General features: G+C 34.2%; 3 protein-coding genes across 8 annotated transcripts in view; all 3 read left to right on the plus strand.

The window, feature by feature from the left end:
* Positions 1-3,393, plus strand: part of flnbb (filamin B b) — a 47,798-nt gene extending 44,405 nt beyond the window's left edge. For 4 of the 5 annotated variants that reach the window (XM_068216890.2, XM_021469933.3, XM_073938803.1 and 1 more), the window contains 3 exons: positions 685-780; positions 873-1,061; positions 1,154-3,393. In XM_068216890.2, coding sequence (XP_068072991.1) covers positions 685-780; positions 873-1,061; positions 1,154-1,341 — 473 coding nt within the window. In that variant the 3' untranslated portion in view covers positions 1,342-3,393. The remainder of the gene's footprint in view (positions 1-684; positions 781-872; positions 1,062-1,153) is intronic. The other variant, XR_012398459.1, reaches the window with a different exon arrangement.
* A 759-nt stretch (positions 3,394-4,152) lies between these two features.
* abhd6b (abhydrolase domain containing 6, acylglycerol lipase b) lies at positions 4,153-16,661 on the plus strand. Of its 2 annotated transcripts, none has more exons than NM_001328359.1 (9): positions 4,153-4,342; positions 4,731-4,876; positions 7,991-8,147; positions 8,630-8,743; positions 9,923-10,055; positions 10,136-10,293; positions 14,696-14,750; positions 14,866-14,966; positions 16,403-16,661. In NM_001328359.1, exons 2-9 carry the CDS (start codon positions 4,743-4,745, stop codon positions 16,583-16,585), a joined length of 1,035 nt encoding a protein of 344 aa, NP_001315288.1. In that variant the 5' UTR covers positions 4,153-4,342; positions 4,731-4,742; the 3' UTR covers positions 16,586-16,661. The 2 variants fall into 2 exon arrangements, with proteins under 2 accessions (NP_001315288.1, XP_009295019.1); XM_009296744.5 differs by lacking the exon at positions 4,153-4,342 and adding an exon at positions 4,365-4,577 and having other exon boundaries at positions 16,403-16,627.
* Positions 16,662-19,010: 2,349 nt separating this feature from the next.
* kctd6b (potassium channel tetramerization domain containing 6b) lies at positions 19,011-22,667 on the plus strand. The gene is made up of 3 exons (NM_001002329.1): positions 19,011-19,117; positions 19,579-19,669; positions 21,565-22,667. The coding sequence occupies exons 2-3, from the start codon at positions 19,643-19,645 to the stop codon at positions 22,249-22,251; spliced, it is 714 nt and encodes a 237-aa protein (NP_001002329.1). The 5' UTR covers positions 19,011-19,117; positions 19,579-19,642; the 3' UTR covers positions 22,252-22,667.
* The last annotated feature ends 913 nt before the right edge of the window (positions 22,668-23,580 follow it).

Consider the following 23,580-nt stretch of genomic DNA (forward strand, 5'->3'; position numbering starts at 1 on the left):
TTTGGCTCAAAGCCGCTAGTTTGGGCATCTCTGGTTTAAACTTTTTAAATTAATAAGTTGATATGTTTTGGAGCTTTGGTGTTGCCTTCTTTTTGAATATAATTTTGCAGTGTTTGCTGTTTGGCTGAGCACCCATTTATAGTGATGTGCGTGCTTTTGTGTATTTTTTCATATTTTATTTATTATTAACTATATAACCTGATTTCAACCAAGAGTAAGAGGAGACAGAGTGATGAAGCCAATTATGATATGGGGATAATTAGGAGGCCATGATAGACAGAGGCCAGTGGGCAAATTTGGCCAGGATTCCATGGTTAAACCCCTTTTTCAAAGGACTTCCTGGATTTTTTTAATGACCACAGAGAGTCGGGACCTCAGTTTAACATCTCATCCGAAAGACGACGCTCACTGAGCAGGATATAGATCCCATCAATAAACTGGGGGATCAGGTCCCACACAGACCGCAGGTTAAGCGCCCCTGCTGGCTTCACTAACACCACTTCCGGCAGCAACATAGCTTTATATTGTCTTCCTATCCAGATACTGACCGGGAGCAGCCCTGCTTATCTTCAGTAGAGAGTTGCCGAGAGCTATAGCTCATCAAACATGACATAAGCATATTGATTAAAAACAATATTTTATTTCCTATTCATGAACATATTTACAGAATCTGTTCTCTTACAGGTGACTATGAGGTTTCAGTCATGTTTGATGAGGATCATGTTTCCCAAAGCCCTTTTCTTGTGTCTGTCATTGCCGCCACAGACACTGCTGTCTCTGGTATGAATTATCAGTCTATTAAAGAATTGTTTAGGAGATATTGGACTGTATACTTTCTTTCTCAGGCTATAATTCTTCTTGTGCGCCGGCAGATCAAACTCAGCTGTGTAACGGTCATGGAGAAGCCTCTCTGTCAGGACCGCAGATCAACACAACATCTGACAGCAGTGCTGAGCCAGTTTTGCTGTCTGACGCTAGTAAAGTCATCTGCCACGGCCCAGGCCTGAGTAAGGGCTTTCTGGGACGCAAAAACACTTTTTATGTGGACTGCAGTAAAGCTGGTGAGTGCGCCGTGACATTAGCGGGAATGTTACTGTAAGTAATTCGTTTTACTGAAGGAATGCTGAAGAAATGTCTGTGTTTTGTGTTGTAGGACGAAACCTTCTGTTCGTGGGCATGCATGGCCCTACAGTTCCCTGTGAGCGGGTGTCCATCATTCACATGGGCCAGTGTCAGTACAGGATCAACTACGCTGTAAAGGAAAGAGGAAAATATGTCTTAGCAGTGAAGTGGGGAGATGAGCACATTCCTGGATCGCCGTTTTATATTAGTGTTGTGTGAAGTACATTTACGTGTGTGCGTGCGTGCGTGCGCTTGCATGTGTGCTAGTTTGTGTATATACATTATTCAAATGAGTGTTTTTGAAAGAAGACTCTTATGCAGTAAGCAGTAAGTTTGTGAAACATTATTACAAATTAAAGGGCACCTATGATGAAAATCAGCTTTTGTAAGCTGTTTGGACAGAACTGTGTATATATAGTGTGTCCATTGTAATATTGGAGTGATATTAACCCAAAAAGTTTTTTTTTTTTTTTTTTTTTTTTTTTTTTTTTTAATGGACCCAAATCCTAGTGATTTTGAGGCCCATCGCAACGTGATGTAGGAGTGTTGTTTTCCCGCCCACTGAATTGATTGATAGACACCATGATTCCATAATAACTTGTAAACACATGTCCACAGAACATTATTTTGCAAATAAACTGAGATAAAAAAAATTTGTTACAACTCTGTGAAGTTTTATAAGTTTTAAACTTTTTTAAAATAGAACATGTTTGTATTAAAGACCGCTTATTAACCACAGCCACATTGTGTCACGTGGTGCTGCAAATGGCATTTGTGTGATGCCACTAATACATTTTAGTATGTTTACACTAATACATTTTAGCTTTAAAACTGTTTTTTTAGAATGAAAACAATTCGCGTCCACACTAGTGTTTCACCTAGCTATTCTGAACAGCTCTGTGTCCACACTACACCTCTGAAAATGCAGCGCAACGATAAGTTAATATATTAATTAATGTAACCACATGATTCTGCACATTTGACTGACTACTTGCCTTATTTCCTAAATTGTATAAACTTATTGTACATTATACTTTTAATAACCATTATTGATTATCAAAACTGATATTCAGCAAAAGCGAGGGTGTGTTTGGTATATTCACTAAAAATGAAAGAAGGCAGTAATATTATAGGCTCCGTTTTGTTATGAATATGCACACAGTGAAGATGGCGCTCATATAAATATGCAGCTACATGACACCTCAACATTTTTGGTATCTGTTGGCAGTTCATTCTATCATGTTTCATTTTATTGCTACCAACCCTGGATGAGTTAATAGAGGTTATAGAGGTTGTACACTTTTCCCTGATTTTAAGTCTGAACTTTACATAAGAGGATGCAAAACTGAATTGTGTGTAGGCTACTTAATATTGAGGAAAACGTCCCGAACATCTGCAGCCCCGCCTCCGTTTTCAGATGTCTCTGTTTTCCCCTATCCACACCAACACGGAGCAGCAGAGTTTTTAAAAAGCTTCATTTTTGGTGCTCAAAACGCAATCCGCACTGGACGGATGGCGTAACCGTAGCAAAACGTATTCGGTTTAAAACTAAAACGTATTAGTGTAAATGGGTCTGAGTCTGTCACTGTGCTGTTTATCTGACATAACAAATGTTGAGAAGCAGACACCCATGTGGGAACGGTGGGCGGAGAGAAGCAGCTCATTTGCATTTAAAGCCACAGGCTACATAACAGCTACTGTTTACACCAAAATGACACCAAAATGGGCACAATCTGCTGGCTGCAGACTCGGTGCAGTGCAATCTGAGTTGTATCCAATGCTTTTTAATGCGCTTACCTAACCCCACCCCTAACCCTACCCATCACAGTGACGTCACTCACTCCATTGAGTGCATTGTGTCTAACATTGCAATCTCAGCTTGCATCATAAATGCTGCATCCAGATACTATTGGAAAATTTAGACACATTCTGGAGACACCAAATGCTTATTTTACATCTTGTAAAAGAGTAAAATAGGCACCTTTTAAAGTAACTGTTAGCTATTTGGATGTTTTTAAAATGCATTTATTCCTCTGATGCAAATCTTAATTTTCTTTTTTGTATGTGTGTCACATGATCCTTTAGAAGCCATTCTAATTTATTGAATTGATGCCCCAAAAATATTTCTTCCTGTGTTTAATGGTAAAATTTGTGCTCTAATATTTTGGTAGAAATTGTAATATTTTTTTATAGAAAGAACAAGAAATGCACTGATTTGATTTAAAAAAAAATTCATGTATCCTTGCTGAATAAATATATTATCCTTTTGAATAGTACTGTACATTTTATATTCTCCAAACTATTGTCTATCTTAACTTTAAAATAAAAAACAATCTCTTCATTTTTTTTAATATTTAAAATGATATTTAATGATACTCCGATTTTACTCCATTTGTATATAGACAAAACAGACATGTTTAAAAAAAAACAACAAAAATTAAACAATAACCACCAATATTACTAAAACTTTAAATTAAAAACAACATTTCAAGCATATTTTACTCTATTGGCATAGTATATTTCTGTGCATTGTCATTTTATTAAAGTAAATTATTTTCAGCAACTGTTTCTTTATTTTTATTTTTATTTTTGGGATAAAACAGTCTAATGTATTTATGCCTTATATGGATTTTATATTTATGTAACATGTAAGCAACAAAATGCAACAAACATAAATGTGACATGTAAAAATGCAAATTGTCTCAATGTATTAAAGCCTTTATATGGATTTAAAGTTTATAAATATATAAGTAACAATTCATAACATAAAAAAAAAATGTGGCAAGTATAAATGCAAGTAAATTGATGTTGAATGTGATATCTAAAGAAAATCAGTCCTAACTTACATATGATGTATAAAACTTGGGGATTATTTTGGGATTTTCATTTTATTAAAAAATATATTTATTAAAATGTTGATTTCAATATTTTTTCATTCTGTTTTTATTTGTGAATTTTATTCTGAGTAACAGGAATATCGTATTTTCCATCTGAACTGATTGATTTCTTGAGATCACGTGATCGCCGCACAGTTTTCTCTGCATGTCACGTCAGTGTTTATTGGGATGAGCAGACATGCTGACATGGACTTTAATTAAGTTAAACAGATCTACAGTATGAGGATGATGAACAAACTGGACTTTTCAGGATCTGTCCTTTGAGACCGCTTGATTACAGCTGACCTCAGTGAGTGACGTCAATGTCGGATTAACCTTTTGAAGTAAGTTCACTGCTCTCAAACTGTTCCCAATCTGTTTGAGTCATTGGGGAGTTGTTATTATTTTAATGATTTTTACTCGTGCAATGCCAATTGAAAGGTTTAGTCGTCGTATTTGCAATATTAAGATGTAGTTGTACATTTCAGAATGAACAAAATCATTATTTACGCATTTTATACGCAGTCAAACTGAAGTGAAGGCATGATATGATGGTTAACTGAGTATTTTAAGCACAATGTGAGTTATCTAGGTTATAAGTATTGATTAGACACAAACAGATGCTGGCCGCCCGCCCCTCCCCCATCCTCACTGCTTTTATGCATTTAATTTTGAGGTGTTTTTAAGTTTTCTTTACTCGTTTGTAATGCTGTCGTGGTACTTGTTTTGCAGGTTGTTTGCTACATGAAAGCAGCAGGAATGGATCAGGATATGGTGAATATGTTTGCCATTGCTGCAGGGACTCTTGCTATTCCTCTGCTCCTCTTCATGGCCTCCTTTATGCTGTGGCCATCATCACTCATCAAAGTCTATTACTGGTAAATGCCATTTCTAAACACCATATGCGTATATTACTTCATAACAGATTGTTATATATATATATATATATATATATATATATATATATATATATATATATATATATATATATATATATATATATATGTGTGTGTGTGTGTGTGTGTGTGTGTGTGTGTGTGTGTGTGTGTGTGTGTGTGTGTTGGTCTCCTCTCTCTCTCTCTCTTTGTGACAGGCGTTAATGTATTGCGCCACTAGAAGGACACAGTCAGTTTTTTCCCCTAGTAAATACTGAAGCTGTGTTTTATTGTTAAACTCAGTGAATTGTGGGTAAATGCTCTGTAGTTTAGGATGGAATGTTTCTCGGATGTGCTGATAGTTTGTGCAGCGGGTGAGGAAGTGTTCCTCTCTGCCTGGTCACAGTGTGGACAGATGCGGCTCTCTCTGGGTTGTCTGTATCAACCCGTCTCTACAGTCAGACTGTGAGCACCCTGCAGCCTGTTTTGGTCATTGTTGTTCTTAATTTACTGTCCTTTACTGCACTCAGATATGTTGATGTGGTATAATCTCTATTTAGGTCTAAATAACATTGAAGCTTACTTTGATTTAGTGGAATGAAGCAGCTGTAAAACAGATACTTTTCTTTTCGTGCATTTATTATTTGATTGGGTTTAATTCTGTAGATGAGCATGTCTGTGTCCTGATGCTGCCTACCGTTAGCCATATTTGTTGTGTTGGTTTGTGTTTCAGGACCATCTGAATCAGGGTTTTTTTTATGTCTATTTATATATATATATATATATATATATATATATATATATATATATATATATATATATATATATATATATATATATATTAGGGGTGTAACGATACACAAAAGGCACGGTTCGGTTCGGTTCACGGTTTTGGAGCCTCGGTACGGTTCGGTTTCTGTTTGCTGTGGGGTTAGGGTTGATGTCATGCTAACAGCAATGCTAAGGGACAATTCACTTAATAACAAGAACATCTTAACTTTTCCTTTATTAACTTTGTCATCGCATTTTTAGTACAGTCAGGATACCAGTAAACAACTAAAATTAAATAAATACCTCCAATATAGACTAGTCAGAAAAAAAACTATTCTCTTTAGTGCAGCCATCTTAACTAAGTAAACTAAAATTAAATTAATAACTGCAGTGTAGACTAGTGAAAGATCTTCTTCAAAAACACCATAATATCCACATTCTGCGATGAGAGGCTTGATCTCTGTGCAGACACAGACGCTCATTTTTGATTATATGGTTTTATTTAGATAGATAGGTTTCCGTTTAAATTAATGAAAAATATACATATAATGTGTTTGTAAAGTGTTTTTTCATGACATATTCACCAGTAAAATACATTGCGGTTGTGTCTGAAACTAATGTTAGGGTTGTAGCCGGCTGTATGTTTGCCTCCCGATCTCTCTCTCTCTCTCGCTCCCTCTATGCCGGTCATTTATGTAGGTCCGCCTTCACGACAGCTGATGCCTGTCATTTCTGTAGGCCCGCCTTGTTGACAGCTGATTGGTCAGGAGACCGATCTATCATCATTTGGCGACGCAGCGTGGGAATGTAAAAAGCATGTCAGGAAGAGCGGGAGAGAGAGCGCTTTTTCCTTTGATCTCGTTTTTCGTGTATTTTTCTCACATGATTATGATTTTCGTTGTTTTTGCTTAACTTTCGTTTGGGTAAAATTATTTTGCATTACTTTTGCCCACTTTAAGAAATTTTGTGAGGTTTGTACATTTTTATTTCAATTGATTTGTATATTATTTTTTAACTCCGACAATATAGCTGTATCTCCTCAAGTTCAGTCTTAGTGTAAGGTGGATAGGGAAAATGTCATACGATTTCCATTTTGCAAACACGTAGAACATGTATTGTTTAAGACATCAGGTAAGAGGTGAAAGTCATCTTTGTTTATTTTATTCAGTATAGGGAAGAATGCGGCGCACGGCGCTGAAGACCTTTTTTTTCTTTTCATCAGTTTTAGCGAGGTAAGAGGGGTTATTCATGAGTTAGAATTGTTTTATTATATATATATTTTTGTTTGTCTTCACTATCACCCCCTTGCTCGAGTTTAACTCATTTTTGTTTGATACTTTTGTTTGAATTTGTTACTTTATTATATTATTTTTATTAGTGTAAATATTTCTCTTTTTTTGTATATTTGGGCATTATTCTGGTTTTACTTTTGTACATTAAATCACTTTTGTTGGCAGTTCTGTTGCTTACACCCTCACATTGTGAAATTACCACACTTTTTAAATGTTTTTCCTTACAAGTAAGGCTTTGTCTACGACACAAATTCTATTCCTGTACTCAACTGGAAAACCAAAATGTTTCCACACAGATGACTTAAATGTGTCTTGGGGATCTGCAATCTCAGTACTATGTGAAGCAGCCATCCTGCGTCCAGTAGTAACGAGTGTGATGCTTACTCAAGTCACATGACATAACATGCACTAAAATACTAACTTTAGAATATAATATTTAGAACAAATCCTCATCATTACTAAAATAATTTAATCAAATATGATAATAAAGATGTGTTTAAATTGGTTCAGTTAGTTAGAGACAAGTGACGTCAACCTCAACAATGGTCAGCAGGGGGCGTGAGAGTACCGCGGTACGCCACGAGAGTTTGGTGTTGGTGTATCGCGATATTTCGGTTCGGTTTTAATATCGTTACACCCCTAATATATATATATATATATATATATATATATATATATATATATATATATATATATATATATATATATATATATATATATATTTATTTATATATATATATAATATTTATATATTTATATATATTTATTTCTATATATATATATATATATATATATATATATATATATATATATATATATATATATATATATATATATATATATAATTTATTTATTTTTTCTATTTATTTATTTTTTTTGTCTATTTCTTGGTTTTTGAGGGCTTTAAAAGGATAAGGATATTTTTATGTGTTTCCAAAACCATTTAACCATTCAATATTCAACATTCTCTCTCTCTTCATTTACAGTTTTGCAATAATGCACATTAAACTGAGTGCACATCTGAGTCTTATGTATTATTGTGGCAAATGCGCAGGTACTGGCGGAGAACTCTGGGTCTGCAGGTGCGTTATGCAGACTGTGCTGGTTATCGCTTCTGTTTCTCACACAGAGGGAAACCAGGCCTCAGACCCTCTATACTGATGCTGCACGACTTCTCTGCTCATAAAGACACATGGCTGCCCATGCTGAAGGTATAGAATAATTACACTGACTGGGTGTAAGCTAGAAAATTAAAATAACATGTAAAGTTAAAGTCAGAATTATTAGCCCTCCTGAATTATTATCCCCGTCCCCATTATTGTTCTTATAGCCAGTTAAATGTCTGTTTAAGGAGCAGTATCAGTAGATATTAAGCAGACAGTCTACTAATACTCAAATGGACCATCAAAATAAAGTTACGATGGTTTGTTCTGTAGACAATCAAAAAATACTAGTGCTTTTGACCTTAAAATGTTTTTTTCAAAAATTAAAAACTGCTTTTATGCTAGCCGAAATAAAACAAACAAATAAGACTTTCTCCAGAAGAAAAAACATTATAGGAATTACTGTGAAAATTTCCTTGCTCTGTTAATCATCATTTGGGAAATATTTAAAAAAGAAAAAAAATTATAATAATTTTGACTTCACCTGTGTATTGTTCTTTACAAGCACTTTGTGTTTTCATCTTAAACAGTACCTTCCCAAACATCTGCATCTGCTGTGTGTTGACATGCCAGGACATGAGGGTACAACACGTACCAACACAGACGACTATTCAATCCAGGGCCAGGTCAAGAGAATACGTCAGGTAATGGCTGAATGTTTGATACTTAAAACATAAATTACGTATCAAATGCCACATCCTTAAGTTGTTTATACTTAAAAGTTGTATATTACTAAAAGAGATAGTTCATCCAATAATGAAATTTCTGTCATCATTTACTCACCTTTGACTTGTTGCAAACACACAAAAGAAGAAAGCAGAAAACCTGTAACCACTGACATCCATTGTATTGGTTTTTCCTATTGTGGAAGTCATTGGTTACAGATTTCTGGCTTTCTTCAGTATGTCTACTTTTGTGTTTAACAGAACCAAACATTCTAAGAGAATTTTAATATTAATTTAGTCAAAATTTTCCACTCTATTACAATCATGAATAGTTTGTATGTTTTTGTTTTTAATATAGGCTTAATTTGTACTTCATGTTTCATGTTATTGCAGATTTATGGGAAGAAAAACACATACGGTTTTAAATGGTACACTCCAAAATTCATTAACAGGGAGGAAAATGACATTTTATTTTATTCGGGAAGCATCTATTACATTAGTAAACAGGAACAAAAAATTCAATATTACTTATTTTTATTATTGAAAATTACATTTAAAATAAAAGCTGTTCTCTTTCACAAATTTCACACGGAAATGAATGCAGCACAATCTTTTGCAGAATTGATACTGAAATGTTTCTTGAGCACCGGTCAAGCTTATTAAAATAATTGACACTAAAAAAATTAGGTCTTGCTCTCTCAGCATGTTTTAACAGATTTTAAAAGATCAAAATTAAAACTTGAAAATTGGAATTGTTTGTTTGTTTGTAATATTTGGTCTCACTCTTACTGTAATTTTGTTTAAATAAATGTACCATTGATTAGCACAAGAAAACCTATTCAAACCACAAAATTCCAATCATCAATGTAGAATGTAGAAAAACTAAACAACTCAAGATATTTGTAAAGCCTAAAACACACCTTACAAATAAAAATCAATCAACTTCATTTCAAAGTAAGCACCTTTTTTTACATTCATAAGTTGAAAATCAATTCTGGCCATATATGTTTTTTTTAATCAAAGAAATATAAAAATTTCTACAAAGCCTCTTCTTAAATCTCTCTTCATTGATTAAAATGATTTCATCAAAAAAATCTAACTTATTTAAACTTGATATTGTCCTCATTAGTGAATACTCCTGACTCTTACACCATTCAGTTTGTAGAGACCATTCGACTGAACAGAAAGCCGTTTCACCTGGTGGGCACATCAATGGGTGGCACTGTGGCAGGAGTGTATGCAGCCTGTCACCCCTCTGATCTCTGTGGTTTAACCCTCATCTGTCCTGCCGGTCAGTCAGTACATTTATGCATGGATGCATTTGTACAGATAACACTCCTACATGCTCACATTTTTTTTTTCCCGCTGAAGGTCTGAAGAACCAAAACGAGAGCAAGTTTGACAGTCAGATGCATGATGTGGAGCACAGCCACTACACACTCGACATTCCACTTATTCCCTCCACTCCTGAGGAGATGGAGGAGATGCTGAAGCTCTGTTCACACGTGCGCTTCAGAGTCCCTCAACAGGTAAGTCTAATGCAGGGTTAAATGGATGGATCGGGCAAACATTAAAAAAAATGGCTGCTAATTTACTTACTATCAGAACATTTAAGATGTGTTGACTTCTTTCCTTCAGTAGAACATTAAGATTTTAAGAAGAAACTGTTTTTGGAGATCTATTGTCAAAAATATTCTATTGCGACTTGGAAAAAAGTCTATTTCATGCTAAAATTTTGAACTAGAGAGGAAGTCAATTTGACTCTTGTAATTGAATAACTTTGTTAAAATGAAACCTATATAACTATAGTACTGTTTTTTCCTAAATGTGTGTATATTTCATTCTTACATTATTATTTTGAAACTACAAAACACAAAAGAGTTCTGGGTATTTCTCACTTGAGTGGCCATAACAGTCAAATTGATCAAATTCATTTCAGCGCCTGCTATTTTTACCTTTGAATATTCATCCTTCTGTTGTTGCTGTTGTAAAACACAACTGTCTGATAGCAAAGACATAACTTTAATCTCGAGGACAGTTTAGCAACTTGTATTTTTAGCAGTGCTGTCAAAATTAGTGCGTTAACGCATGCGATTAATTTGAAATATTTAACGCGTTTAAAAAAATTAATGCAGTTGCAGTTTTTTTTTTCTGTAGTGGTTGACGTGTGTTCAACATGCAAAGAAATATGAATAAGATCAAGGAAGCACTTTTAGTAGGATGTTGCATTTCAAGGCTATCCAGCGTTTCCTCCAGAGTTTCATCTGATTTCGTATGTTTCATTTTTAATCTTTCGACTTTTGTTTTAATGGAATTTATAACCACATGCCGGAAGAAAGAAAAATCTCTGCATTTCGTGACTCGGTGGTCCTTTAAGGTAATCAAAAATCGCTGTTTACATGGTAGACTCTTAATAAGAGTATTATCTTTATCATATTAAAATCTGAGTATTGGTGTCCATGTAAATGTACTCAATGAAACTCAGATGATGTCGCGAGCTGTCAAAGACAGCGCACTCTGTCGTGTTTACCCCTTAAACACAACTTTTTTTAAAGCGTCTGCTTCACGTTGTTGTGTGAGAATCCTTGTGAAATACAGCCATACTTAAGAACGCTTAGTTTAAGCAAATTTGATAAACGCGATCATGCATGTTGAATCTAAATGGAGTCGCTTCAGCTGTGCTGTCCTGCGTGCGTTGTGTGTGTGTGTGTGTGTGTGTGTGCACGCGGCTAAATGGCTAAACATCACAGATTTTGCTGTCAGTATCCCTCATAGTTGTTTGAATGTCTAGAGATGGTGTGACCAAAGTCCCTGTAAGAATTAGTCTTTGGTGTGACACAATGCGTACCTGTGGGTGCCTTTGATGTATCGTTTGATGCTTCTTACGTCCATGTCGCAGCACCAGTGGCAACAAAATTAGGCACCAAAATGCAAATGCTGATTCAGTGATCCTGCTTGTGACAGACTGTTCTCACTCTCAGCTCACATCATTCAAAAGAAAAGAGCTATATTGTCCCCCCATAATGTCAACAGACTGGACTGTCTTAGCAACTGGCTGAATGTAAAGGATTATAAAATGTACTTTATAATCATTGGTGGAAAGAGTACTGAAAAATCATACTTAAATAAAAGTATCATTGCTTAAAATAAAAATGTAGTGTAAGTAGAGTAAAAGTATCTGTTGTAAATATTACACCGAGTATGAGTAAAATGTAGACCTTTCAAAACTACTCCGAGTAGAGAGTCGTGAGTATTACTCTGTTAAAAGCTGATGCGTTTAAATGTCATTTGTTTATTTGTGTAAACGTAACATTCTGTAGTGCAATTACTTATTGTCCATCAGGCACACAACATCATAAGAAGTTAATATTAGGTTTGATTTAGGTTGTGATGTCAGGTGACCACAATTCAATGTTTAGCCAGCGTCTAAGAATAACGTTATGTTGATGTCCAATTAAGACGTCAAATGATGTTGATATTTGGTTGACTTTAGGTTGTGTTGGAAAGTAACCAAAATCCAACGTCGAGCCAAAATCTTAAACCAACGTCATATTGACGTCAAATACTGACATTTATTCATGAGGGATGGCAATCAAGATCCAATGTCTGATAAACGTCATACTGGTAACGTCCTCACAACATCAAGCTGTAACGTCATTAGACGTTGATATTTGGTGGTTTTTAGGTATGACTTTGGACTGACCTTGAGTTCTGACGTCAACATGTTTTTCATTTCCAAACAAAATGCAACGTCTCCACGACACTAGGGTACAACATCATTCTAGCGTCATGTTGACGTCTTGTGTCTGCTGGTTGTTTAAGGCCATTTCAGTCATCATACAGTCAACATCAGTCGTCTTCTCATCAGTGACAGGCATCTAAACAGTCTCTAGCTCAATGCGTGTGATGATTTTGGACATCTTCTTGGACACTTTTAATGCTTCCAAACAGTTTGCTGCGATCATAAAGCGCTCATGTCTTGAGGTAGCTCATTATGTGGAGATTTTACTTCTGTGTGCGATTTGATTGGACAGGAATCACAGGACTGATATTTCTAATCCCCATAGACAAGAAAAATAAAGTAGTGACTAAAGGTTGAAGGAAAGTAGTGAAGTAAAAGTACCAATTACTGCACTAAAAATTTACTCTATGAAGAGTAAAAGTACACATTTATAAAACTACTTGGTAAATTACAATTCCTGAGAAAAACTACTCAATTACAGTAATTTGAGTATTTGTAATTAGTTACTTTACACCACTGTTTATAATTAATGCTCTCAACTATCCGCAATACAAATTTTCAATTTGTGCAATTGTTTGTATTCAATTCTTTAGTATATTTTTCCATTTTTGCAATCCCTGTATTTTGGCATTTTTTGCAGTTCACTTAGAATCCAACATGGAAATATATTTTTTTTCTTTATTGGCATTGATTGTTTTGAAATTCAAATGGCATTAACATGCTTGTTTTTTTCTGTAATAAATATGGCTGTCAAGCCAGGATCTTGATGGTTTATTGTGGGTATGTTGTTTACATGAAGAAATCTGTGTTACAAGTTAAACAAAAATTCTAATAAACAATTATAATTTAAATTTAAATAGTTTTTTTGTCTTGGGTTTACATTAATTTTACATTTGAATAGCCAAAATTACAAATTTCAGCCTTTTAAATGTGATAAATCGCGATTAATTGCAAAATAGGTGTGATTATTTGTTGTTGTTTTTTCATCGATTGACTGCACTAATTTTTAGGGTAATGACTTCAGAAAATTATGATGACAGAAATTCAAAGCTTTCATTTCTAAAATCTCAATAAAAGCTTTAAATGTGAACATGACATGTTTGGTACAGTCTTATATGAATAGTCAGAATGTATCTGTGTTTATGCTTAGTGAACAGCGTTACAGCGATGCCCTTCAGAGCCAATTACTTTTATTAACTCTTATCTGTTGAGCACATGAGCACAACGGCCTATCAGAGTTGTTTAAGAACTCAACAGAGCTCAAGCGTTTGTGGGAAATGGATGTTTTAAAATTTCAGTATCTATTGTATTTTATGTTGCCAACTCTCACTCTCAAAAAATTGTCAAACATTGGCTTTAATATAGAGATCATATATATATATATATATGATTATTATTATTATTATTATTATTATAAAAAAGTGCCATTTTGATGATGAATACAATACTTATTCTGCTTCCTCACAGATTATATTTTTATAATGTTTATAATATTATAATAATATTAATAATAATGTTGTTATTATTGGTTAGTTTCCTGCACTGAACTGTTCATTTTGCTTCATAAAACCTCAATGTATCATCAGTAGATGCGTAAATTAATTTTATTTTGCCTGTATATGTTTTGTTATTTTTCAGTTTCAGTAGCCATTGTCTTGGATGAGGGTTTTCTCCAAGTAGCTCAAGTTTGTAGATTAAAATCTATGTTGATCCTGGAACAACATTTCAATTAGCCAATCAGAATAAAGGAATACATTTACCGTTTATGTTTAGTTTAGGGTTACGTAATAGGTTAATGCACTTCCACATAATTGCCCTGTGGTTCTGGGAATAATTTACAATTATGGTTGGGTTAAGTGGGAGGGAATACATAAGGGTTACATTTTGGAACAAAAATTCAGGATGGCATTGTGACTTGCGTAGCTATATTAAAGAATAGCCACACCACAATAATTATGATCATGACAAAGAGAAACAATATAGTTTAAAAGACTTTCAGGCTGATTTTAAAGTAGATAAAACAACACAAGACTACAGCACTCACTGATAAACAAGGTTGTATATTCTGCTGCTGTTGACTCGTAATATACTGTATTTAAGTGTGAAAAACTATTTCTTGCTGTGATTTAAGATTATAGATTTAAAACACAGCGTCACACACAAAATGATATGTTTGCCTTTGATTATAGATTCTCCAAGGCCTGGTGGATGTACGAATACCACACAATGACTTTTATCACGAGGGTTAGTATGAACACATATACTACTGAAGATTATAACAAAAAGTCTTACATTTTTTTTTGTTTTATTAAAAATGTTTTGCTTAATTGTTCTTAAATTGTTCTCTAAACCATTACAGTGTTCATGGAAATTATGAGTGAAAATTCTAAATATGCTTTGCATGAGCATCTACAGGAAATAATTACCCCTTTACAAGTCATATGGGGCAAGCAGGACCAGGTATGTGTAAACATGCATACTGTAAACATAGAAAATCACACATGTGGGTCAAATATCTTGGTGGTTGCATCAAAATATATGTATAAAAGTGATTTTTATATATGTAGAAAACATTAAATACAAGGAAATTGCATTTAATTTAATGTTAAATGATTGGTGAAATAATGTTCCATTGTCATTCAGCATTAAATATTGGGACATCGACACAATTCTAACATTTTTGGCTCAATACACCAACACAATGGATTTTAAATGAAACGAAAAAAGATATATATATGTGCTTGAACTGCAGACTGTCAGCTTTAATTTGAGGGAATTACAACAGTTTGTATATGTGCCTCCCACTTGTTAAGGGACCAAAAATAATAGGACAGAATAATAATCAAAAATCAAATTTTCACTTTTAAATACTTTGTTGCAAATCCTTTTTAGTCAATTACAGCCTGAAGTCTGGAACGTATAGACATCACCAGATGCTGGGTTTCATCCCAGGCGATGCTCTGCCTGTAAATATATGATTTATGTAAACAAAGCTACATACTTATTCTGGCCAATATTTATGAAACTATAGAAATTAATGAGTAATCAAATTAAATGTTATTACATTTTAAATTATAATTAAATTGTGTTGATGGCAAATGTATAAAACCTAGAGATCTGAAAAATAGCAGCAAAGTATAAATCATTTAAATTGACAGCAGATTTGTTTTTTTTTAAAGCTGCACCATGATCTTTTGCCTTTTAATAAATCATTAAATGATTATTCTTCTAAATATACCTGACAAGATTTTTTTCAAGTCAAGACAAATTGAGGTTTATTTTCATTCCGCTACATATATGTAGACATTCAGTGGAATTTTGTGAAATGTTGTGTCTTGCAAGGCCACAGTGCTAATTAAATCAACTAATAAATATGAACACAACACTGGACATCTGAGCTATTTTAAACCTATACATAACTAAGATACTGGAGCGGTAATTTAACTATACTTACTTTACATATACTATAAATACTTAAACTATACACATAACCTAAGACAGACTATACAAATACTTTTACATAGAACAATATTGTGCAAGACATTGTTAAAAAGAGGTACTCAAGTTTGAAGATAGTTTAAGTGTTCGTGCATATGGAGAGTGAGCGTTTCTACAGGTGGTTTGTCAAGCCCACTCACCTGTTTGAAGCAAACTTCAGAAATGCACAATGTTTTTTTTTCTAAAGATATGGAGTGCTTGTACAAAAGTGTCTGGTGCAAATATATAATATATAAACTATTTAAATATGTAAACAACTAATGACATTAGTTGTATATTCTAATTCACTATGTAATTCACATTCTAATTTTCACTATGCAAATTGTTTTATGGTACATATGTTTTTTTATGGTTTTATTTATTTACAACACATCTGATATTGCTATCTGTCCCGTCAGGTGGTGGATGTGTCTGGGGCAGCAGTGATCGCTGAGACTCTTCCAGGCTGTCGTGTTGATCTGCTGGAAAATTGCGGTCATTCAGTTGTGATGGAGCGACCGCGACAAACAGCCAAACTCATTTTCGATTTCATCATCTCTCAGCAGGGCACAGAGAGCGTCAGCATGAAGAAGAAATCCTGAGATCTGCCATCCCACACATACTGCATAATACTTTTTTAAGAAGTATTTAATAAACTAAAAATACTAACTAATACTCATACAAGAATTCTGCAGTATGTCCACCTTTAAAGTTTTTTGATCCATTTAAAACAAAATGAACACAATGTATTTATAGAATAAGCACTTTAAAAAACTCCTGAATCACTTCAGTAAGCCTAATTAAATTAATACACACAGTTACAGTTAGCCTAATAAAATTAGTAATTTTTTATTGTAGGACTATATTACATTGGTTGTGTTGCTAAAGGGACAGTTCACATAAAACGAAAATTCTGTCATCCTTTACTCATCTCCCACTTGTTTCAAACCTATTTGAGTTTCTTTTGTTGAAGAAACAACTTCCTAAATAATTAAGTATGAGTAAATGGTAAGAACATGTTTTATTTATTTTTTTATTTACATTTTTTATTTATTTTATTTTATTTTTTTTGTATGTTATCTCTTTAAATCCAGTACCTCCACTATGACAGAGAAAATTAGCTCTGGATTTAGTAGTTGTGTAATGTGTAGTTTTATTTATTAACCACTTGGGTGCCAAAAGTTACATACTGTAGCAAGAGACTGTGCAGTGGAAAGTGTAAACTACCATTACTTGCCCCAAAATGTAGTAAAAGTAGAGTAAACGTATCAATTGTAAATATTACTCAAAGTATGAGTAAAAAGTAGCCCTTTTAAAAGTACTCAAGAGTAGTGAGTATTGAGTATTACGCTGTGAACGTCTGATGCGTTTACATGCATTTGGTGCAGGCATGTGTAAACGTAACATTCTGTAGTGGATTAAGTTATTGTGTTTAAGCCCCTTTAGCCATGTCTTTTATGCTATGAATCAGTAAGTTCTGCTGGCTCCTGTAATTTCTATGCAGCACTAAATCTCTTTTTCAACTAAATGTGCCAAAAGTAAATTCAGAAGTTCAGTTTATGTCATTTAAACATGTTTACTAATAAAACATTTTAAAGTGTAATATTTTGTTTCATGTGGAGATGAATTAAAGGTTTAAAATGTTTTAATTAGAATATTAACATTACTTTAAAGAGGTAAAGTCTAGATCGTATACGCAACCGGCCGGAAGTGCGAAATGCACATCAATATAGCAGCATTATTTTTGACACTGTATAACAATAATTAATATTTTTACAGTACTGTGACGGTTGGGTTTAGGGTTGGGTTGGGGGTAGGTGTTAAAAAATACAATTTATTGGAAAATTTAATAAATTATATAAATAATTCTCATTAACTTCTGGCCGCAGCCATATCCAATCTAGCAACAATCCTTTAAGGGCTAGTTCACCCAAACATTAAAGTTACATCATCATTTATTTTGCTTTTAAAACTTTAGGACTTTTAAAATATCTGCATGATAAAATATATTTCAACATTTTAAAAATATCCTCTTTTGTGTTCAACAGAAGAAAGAAAATCAAAAAGGTCATGACAGATTTTTATTTTTTGTGAACTGTCCTTTAAGCACATCATTGGTTTAATCTTTTAAGTTTTTTCATTTAATACAAAGTAATATTATTCATATTAAAATTAATGGTAATTAAAATGTTTAATTTAGACTATTTATTATAAATAGCAAGTATTTAAAAAGTATACCCTGCTACTGATTGCAAATTACAAAAAAGTATATAGAGTTTGATTACCCATACATTATAGGAAATTTATTCTGATTTGGATAACTTTTGACTTACATTTTAAATCAAAGAGTGATGTTATTTTGGGCCAAGGGGATTGACTGATCGTTTTTTATTTTTTCTATGTTCTATGTATAATTTGCATAATTATACAGGATGGTCTAATTGATTGAGGGCTTCTTTGCCCACACAATATGGACGAAGAATCACATATTAGTTTACATAAAACCCAATAAATGTATTCAGATAGAATTGCTGTGGGTTCTTAGTATAAATCTGTCTCTTAACCATGTGGTACACGTCCAATAAAATATTATTTAATAGAATTAAAATTAAATGAATAATGTAATAGCTTGCTTTTCCTTTTATTTCAATGAATAAAGACTGGTTCTTATATTTTCAAGTAAAAAGTCTGCCATTACGCCTATTTGAAATGACACACACGTATACTATAATTTATGAGTATATAAATGTAATTGTAGAATAATAAATACAATTTGCAATGTTTGGAAAATGCGTGGAGTTCTTATTTATTCCTGATATTCTGTCCTTATTTATGTCGCTTGTGAAAGCAACCTTTTATCCCCAACTTCAGCAGGAAATCCAGCATTGCTGGAATTCACCGTGTATTTATCTTATTTGCACAAGCTTCTTTACCACAAATCTGTGGTGTTGTTTATGCAGGGACTGTAGTGATGTGCTGTCAGCGAGGTGATGTACGCTAGTGTGGGTCATGTGACCGTGAGTGCGGCGGCTGCTCGCTCGAGCCTCGTCTTTGAGCTGCTGCTAACACTCGTCAGTGTCCCGTACAGCAGCTCATCATAACCCAAGATCAAACCCTTCATAACCAGAGGACAGGTAAACTCCAGGTTTATAATGCAGCCTGCCATTCAGAAAAACGATTGTATTCAGTAATATCACTTTAGTAGTTAGCAGGGAGCTAGCTTTATATTGTGGTAGCTGGCTAGCAAAGGTTAGTCGTCAAGTCGCTTCGTTTAAATTAAACACGTCACGTTGTGTGTTTCACGTTGTATTTTATCGACCACCATCGCTTAACATTTTTAACATCTTTCGAGGAAACATTCTGCGTTAAGTTCTGCACTAAACATGTTCAGGTGCCTGACTTGAAGAGCTAGCATGCTATTGAGCATCTATTATAAATCATTGAGCGTCCTCTCACATTAATGCATTTTGTGTTCATCTTACTGTGTGCGTTATTGCTGTTTCAAATGTGTTGAAACATTGAAGGCGAGCTCTATGTTTTTGTGTGCCTCAAATAACTTCAACGTTATATGGTTAATAAGAGTCTTTTCTTACAGGTCTTGTCGAACATAAAAACCGTTTTTCTTCTGTGGGTCAGACTGGACAACCTACCCTTATGAAATGGATAATGGGGACTGGGGACATAGGGTATGTATCTAGAATATATTTGACATAGTTACTTTACGAGCTAAGGATTTATTAGCCAGATTTTTGTGCCTTGCCCTTGCATTCATTTTAGGAATTGAGCAGATTTAAACTATACAATTATAAATGTAAATTAGTGTTTTTGTTCAACACACCCTTTTATTATTTATGTATTTGAAAATGTTCAAGGCAGTTGTATTTTAAAAGTTTTTTTAGGCTACTCTGATTTTTGTGCTTCTGAATTGTCAAACATATAATTGTTTTTTTCCCCATTATTTACTTTTTTTCAGATGTATTTTTTCCAATGGAAAAATAATTAAATATGTTTGTCAAATCCGGTAAAAATGGTATTTTAAAAGTGAAAAGCCAATCAACCCTTTATTACTTACAATACAATCACATCTGCAATATATGTAAAATTAAATCTGTATTTTAGCAAGTAAATAGTCAGATGTTTTTTAATAATTCTGTAAACTATTTAAATGGATAAAAATACATTTATTTTTGTTCAACTTTAATCTTTGTCCACTTACATTCACACTGGAGCCTAAGAACCCTAAAAAATGTAATATAATATAAATACGTCAAATTGTTTTGCTATAATTTCCATTCATATTTTCAAAATTTCCATAGTTTATCTGTCTGTTTAACCTTCTAACAGTAACCTCCTAACATCAAGAATTTAACAGTGTTTTAACCTTTCAAGCAAAATGCCAAACTGACATGTTTAAAACACCCCTGTCCATAAGAGAAATGTTTCCAGTTCTACTTTTTGTAGGTTGTGGGGAATTTGGTTCAAAATCCAACTCATGATTAAAAAAGCCATTTCCTACATTTTCTATTCCAGATTCTGTTATGAGTAATGCACAGAAATGTCACTTTTGAAAATGGGCACAATACTATTAATAATTAGTTGATTTCAGTTTTGTGCACATTGCGTATAATATGAGTTAATCTTGCAGGAGTTCATTAAGTTACTCCTGTCACACCTTTGTTTTAGCATCAAATACCCTAAAATCAAATGTATTAAATGTTTAAACAAACAACATAAAATCAAAGGGACCTTGGGGAATTTAATTGTAATTCAAGTGTAATTTAAAGTTCATTTATTTTTTTAAATTTACTTTGGTTTTTGTTTAAATGGAGATGGTGGAGTTTATGATCTGTACTGCAGCCAGCCACCAGAGGGCGATCAAAATATTTTGGCTTCACCTGTGCTAAACACACATAAATATAAGTTGTTAATTACAAATAAATGATCATTTTAATTTTTGTAAAACAGTTCACCACATGTTAACATCTTCACAGTCACATTTCCTTTGCTGTACCCTGATGTGCACCTCTCAAAAGCTTTTTATTACACATTGACACAGAGCACAAGATCTGTGATTGGTAAGCTAGTTAGCGGTGTGGGCTGACCCGGAAGCCATAGGAGTGGAGTGAGGCCGATGGTCCGAGTGTTTAACAACTGTTAAATCCTGCAGAGGAGCTTTGTAAGGATACTTTAAGTTTTGTATCTATGTTGAGATTTAAGTTTTTTTCCAGTGGCTTGTTCCCACCTATTTTTTAAATCCAAAACACCAGCAAAGACACAAGACAGTGGACCATAGAAACCCTACAGCCTGCCAGTGTTTCGTAAGAGTTCTCACCAAAGCTGCACAGACAAAATGCAGAAGTATAAATATCAATTCATATCAATACTCATATTGATATCAATGCTCATATCAATACTCGTGGGGTACAGTGATCACTCTACACAGATGTACAGATCAGGCTTTACACAACAACTCTTTTAGTTTGCTGTATTAACAGATCAGTTTCACAGATTAGTCAAGTTCCTGATGAAACACCGTTTAGCTTCTCCACTGTATTTTCTGACTTGTATCCATCTCTCCTAGTTGACTCACCCAGTCACCTTAAATGTTGGAGGACACCTCTACACCACCTCCATTTCCACTCTTCAGCGTTACCCAGACTCCATGCTGGGTGCCATGTTTCGTGGTGACTTCCCCACTACACGGGACGCTCAGGGAAACTATTTCATTGATCGGGATGGGACGCTTTTCCGCTATATATTGAACTTCCTGCGCACATCCGAGCTCACTCTTCCTGTAGACTTCACTGAGCTGGACCTTCTGCGAAAAGAAGCAGACTTCTATCAGATCGAGCCTTTAATCCAATGCCTCAATGACCCGAAACCTCTGTACCCGCTGGACACCTTCGAGCAGGTGGTGGAGTTGTCCAGCACACGCAAGCTGTCCAAGTACTCAAATCCCGTAGCGGTCATCATCACACAGCTAACCATAACCACCAAAGTCCACTCGCTGCTTGAAGGAATATCCAACAACTTCACCAAATGGAACAAGCACATGATGGACACCAGAGACTGTCAGGTGTCCTTCACCTTTGGACCGTGTGACTATCACCAAGAGGTGTCTCTGCGGGTGCACCTCATGGACTACATCACCAAACAGGGCTTCACCATCAGGAACACACGGGTGCACCACATGAGCGAACGGGCCAATGAGAACACTGTGGAGCATCACTGGACTTTCTGCAGGCTGGCGTATAAAGTAGAAGATTGACCAGTTCATGAATGTGCTTTCACGTGTGCTTGCTGCTGTGTCCGAGGCCATGTTTAAATCTGTAGAAATTCCAGTGTTGGTTAATTCAGACCAATTGAAAAGGAAAAAAGGGAATTAAGTGTAAAGTTCACATCATGCCATGTGGAATACTTTATAATTCATAATTCGCAAAAAATCGAAAGGATCAAAGTGGGATAAGGAAAAAAAGCATATTCAGATTATGCAATTTCACAAATCTGTGAACCCCTTGACCCCTTGTGTAAAAAAAGATAGTTTCACCAGAAATTCATTCATTCCATCAGATCAGACTTCTGTCAAACATTGTGCACACACTATGTGCAACATCAAGATGTTAGTGTGCATGTATTTCTAACACGTTCTGTAAGTATTAAATGTCCACATGCTGTAAATCAAAATGAACATTACTCATTTTTTCATCGCTTGTTGCAATTCAAAAGAAAACAAAATGAGCCGCTTCTTATTGTAGTTTTTTCTAGAAATCATGTAAACCCATTGAGAAGTCATTTATTTATTTACTTCAAACTTTCGTTTAGGATTTGTGCTTGTGAAAACATTTGCTTTGTTTTTTGCAAAAAAAGTGCAAGTGTTTTCAGAAATGATTATTTGCAATGATTTTTTTCTTTTATTTCAGAAGAGTTGAAACAATCAATGTTTGGTGGAATAATCTCTAGATTTTCAATGGGGTATATGCACACAGACTTTTAATTTCAGTCAGCCAGCCCCAGGGCTTCCGGTTAATTGTCATCCCATACAAAAATCACCACATTTGAGATCTGGTTTCTTTAAAAAAACAGCGAATTTCACTTCCTGGCTGAGATGCAATATAAAGTGGGTATCAGACCAAACAAGAAGCACTGGATTAAATGTTATTTTTTTAAAATTCATTTTTAAAAATTTAATTAAATTAATTTTACCCCAGTATTTTCAATGGAGTTTATGTGCTAGCCTGCTGCTAATGACAGCCCCTGCATTTAAACAGTCTTTTGTCTCTTTTTACGCTTTGACAAGCAAATGGATGCTGAAGTCTATTTATTGATGATATTTGAATTTCATTACAGCATTGATGCAGTAAAAGGAAACTTAAGAAATTGAAAGTAGTCACAAATGGCTTGTTTCCACTGAGTGGTACGATACAGTTTAGTGAGCTTTTATGGCCATTTCTATTATCAAAAAGTGCCATACCCAGAAGTTCATCATTGACAAAAACACTATCTGTGCACAAAGCCCATTTCAGCAAATGAAAACATCTGGGTCTGACCAGTTTGAAATGTGGAAGAATTAGTATTACAGTTGTAGACCTTTTATAGA

The sequence above is a fragment of the Danio rerio genome, chromosome 23 (assembly GCF_049306965.1).
Source record: "Danio rerio strain Tuebingen ecotype United States chromosome 23, GRCz12tu, whole genome shotgun sequence".
In the NCBI taxonomy this organism is placed as follows: domain Eukaryota; kingdom Metazoa; phylum Chordata; class Actinopteri; order Cypriniformes; family Danionidae; genus Danio; species Danio rerio.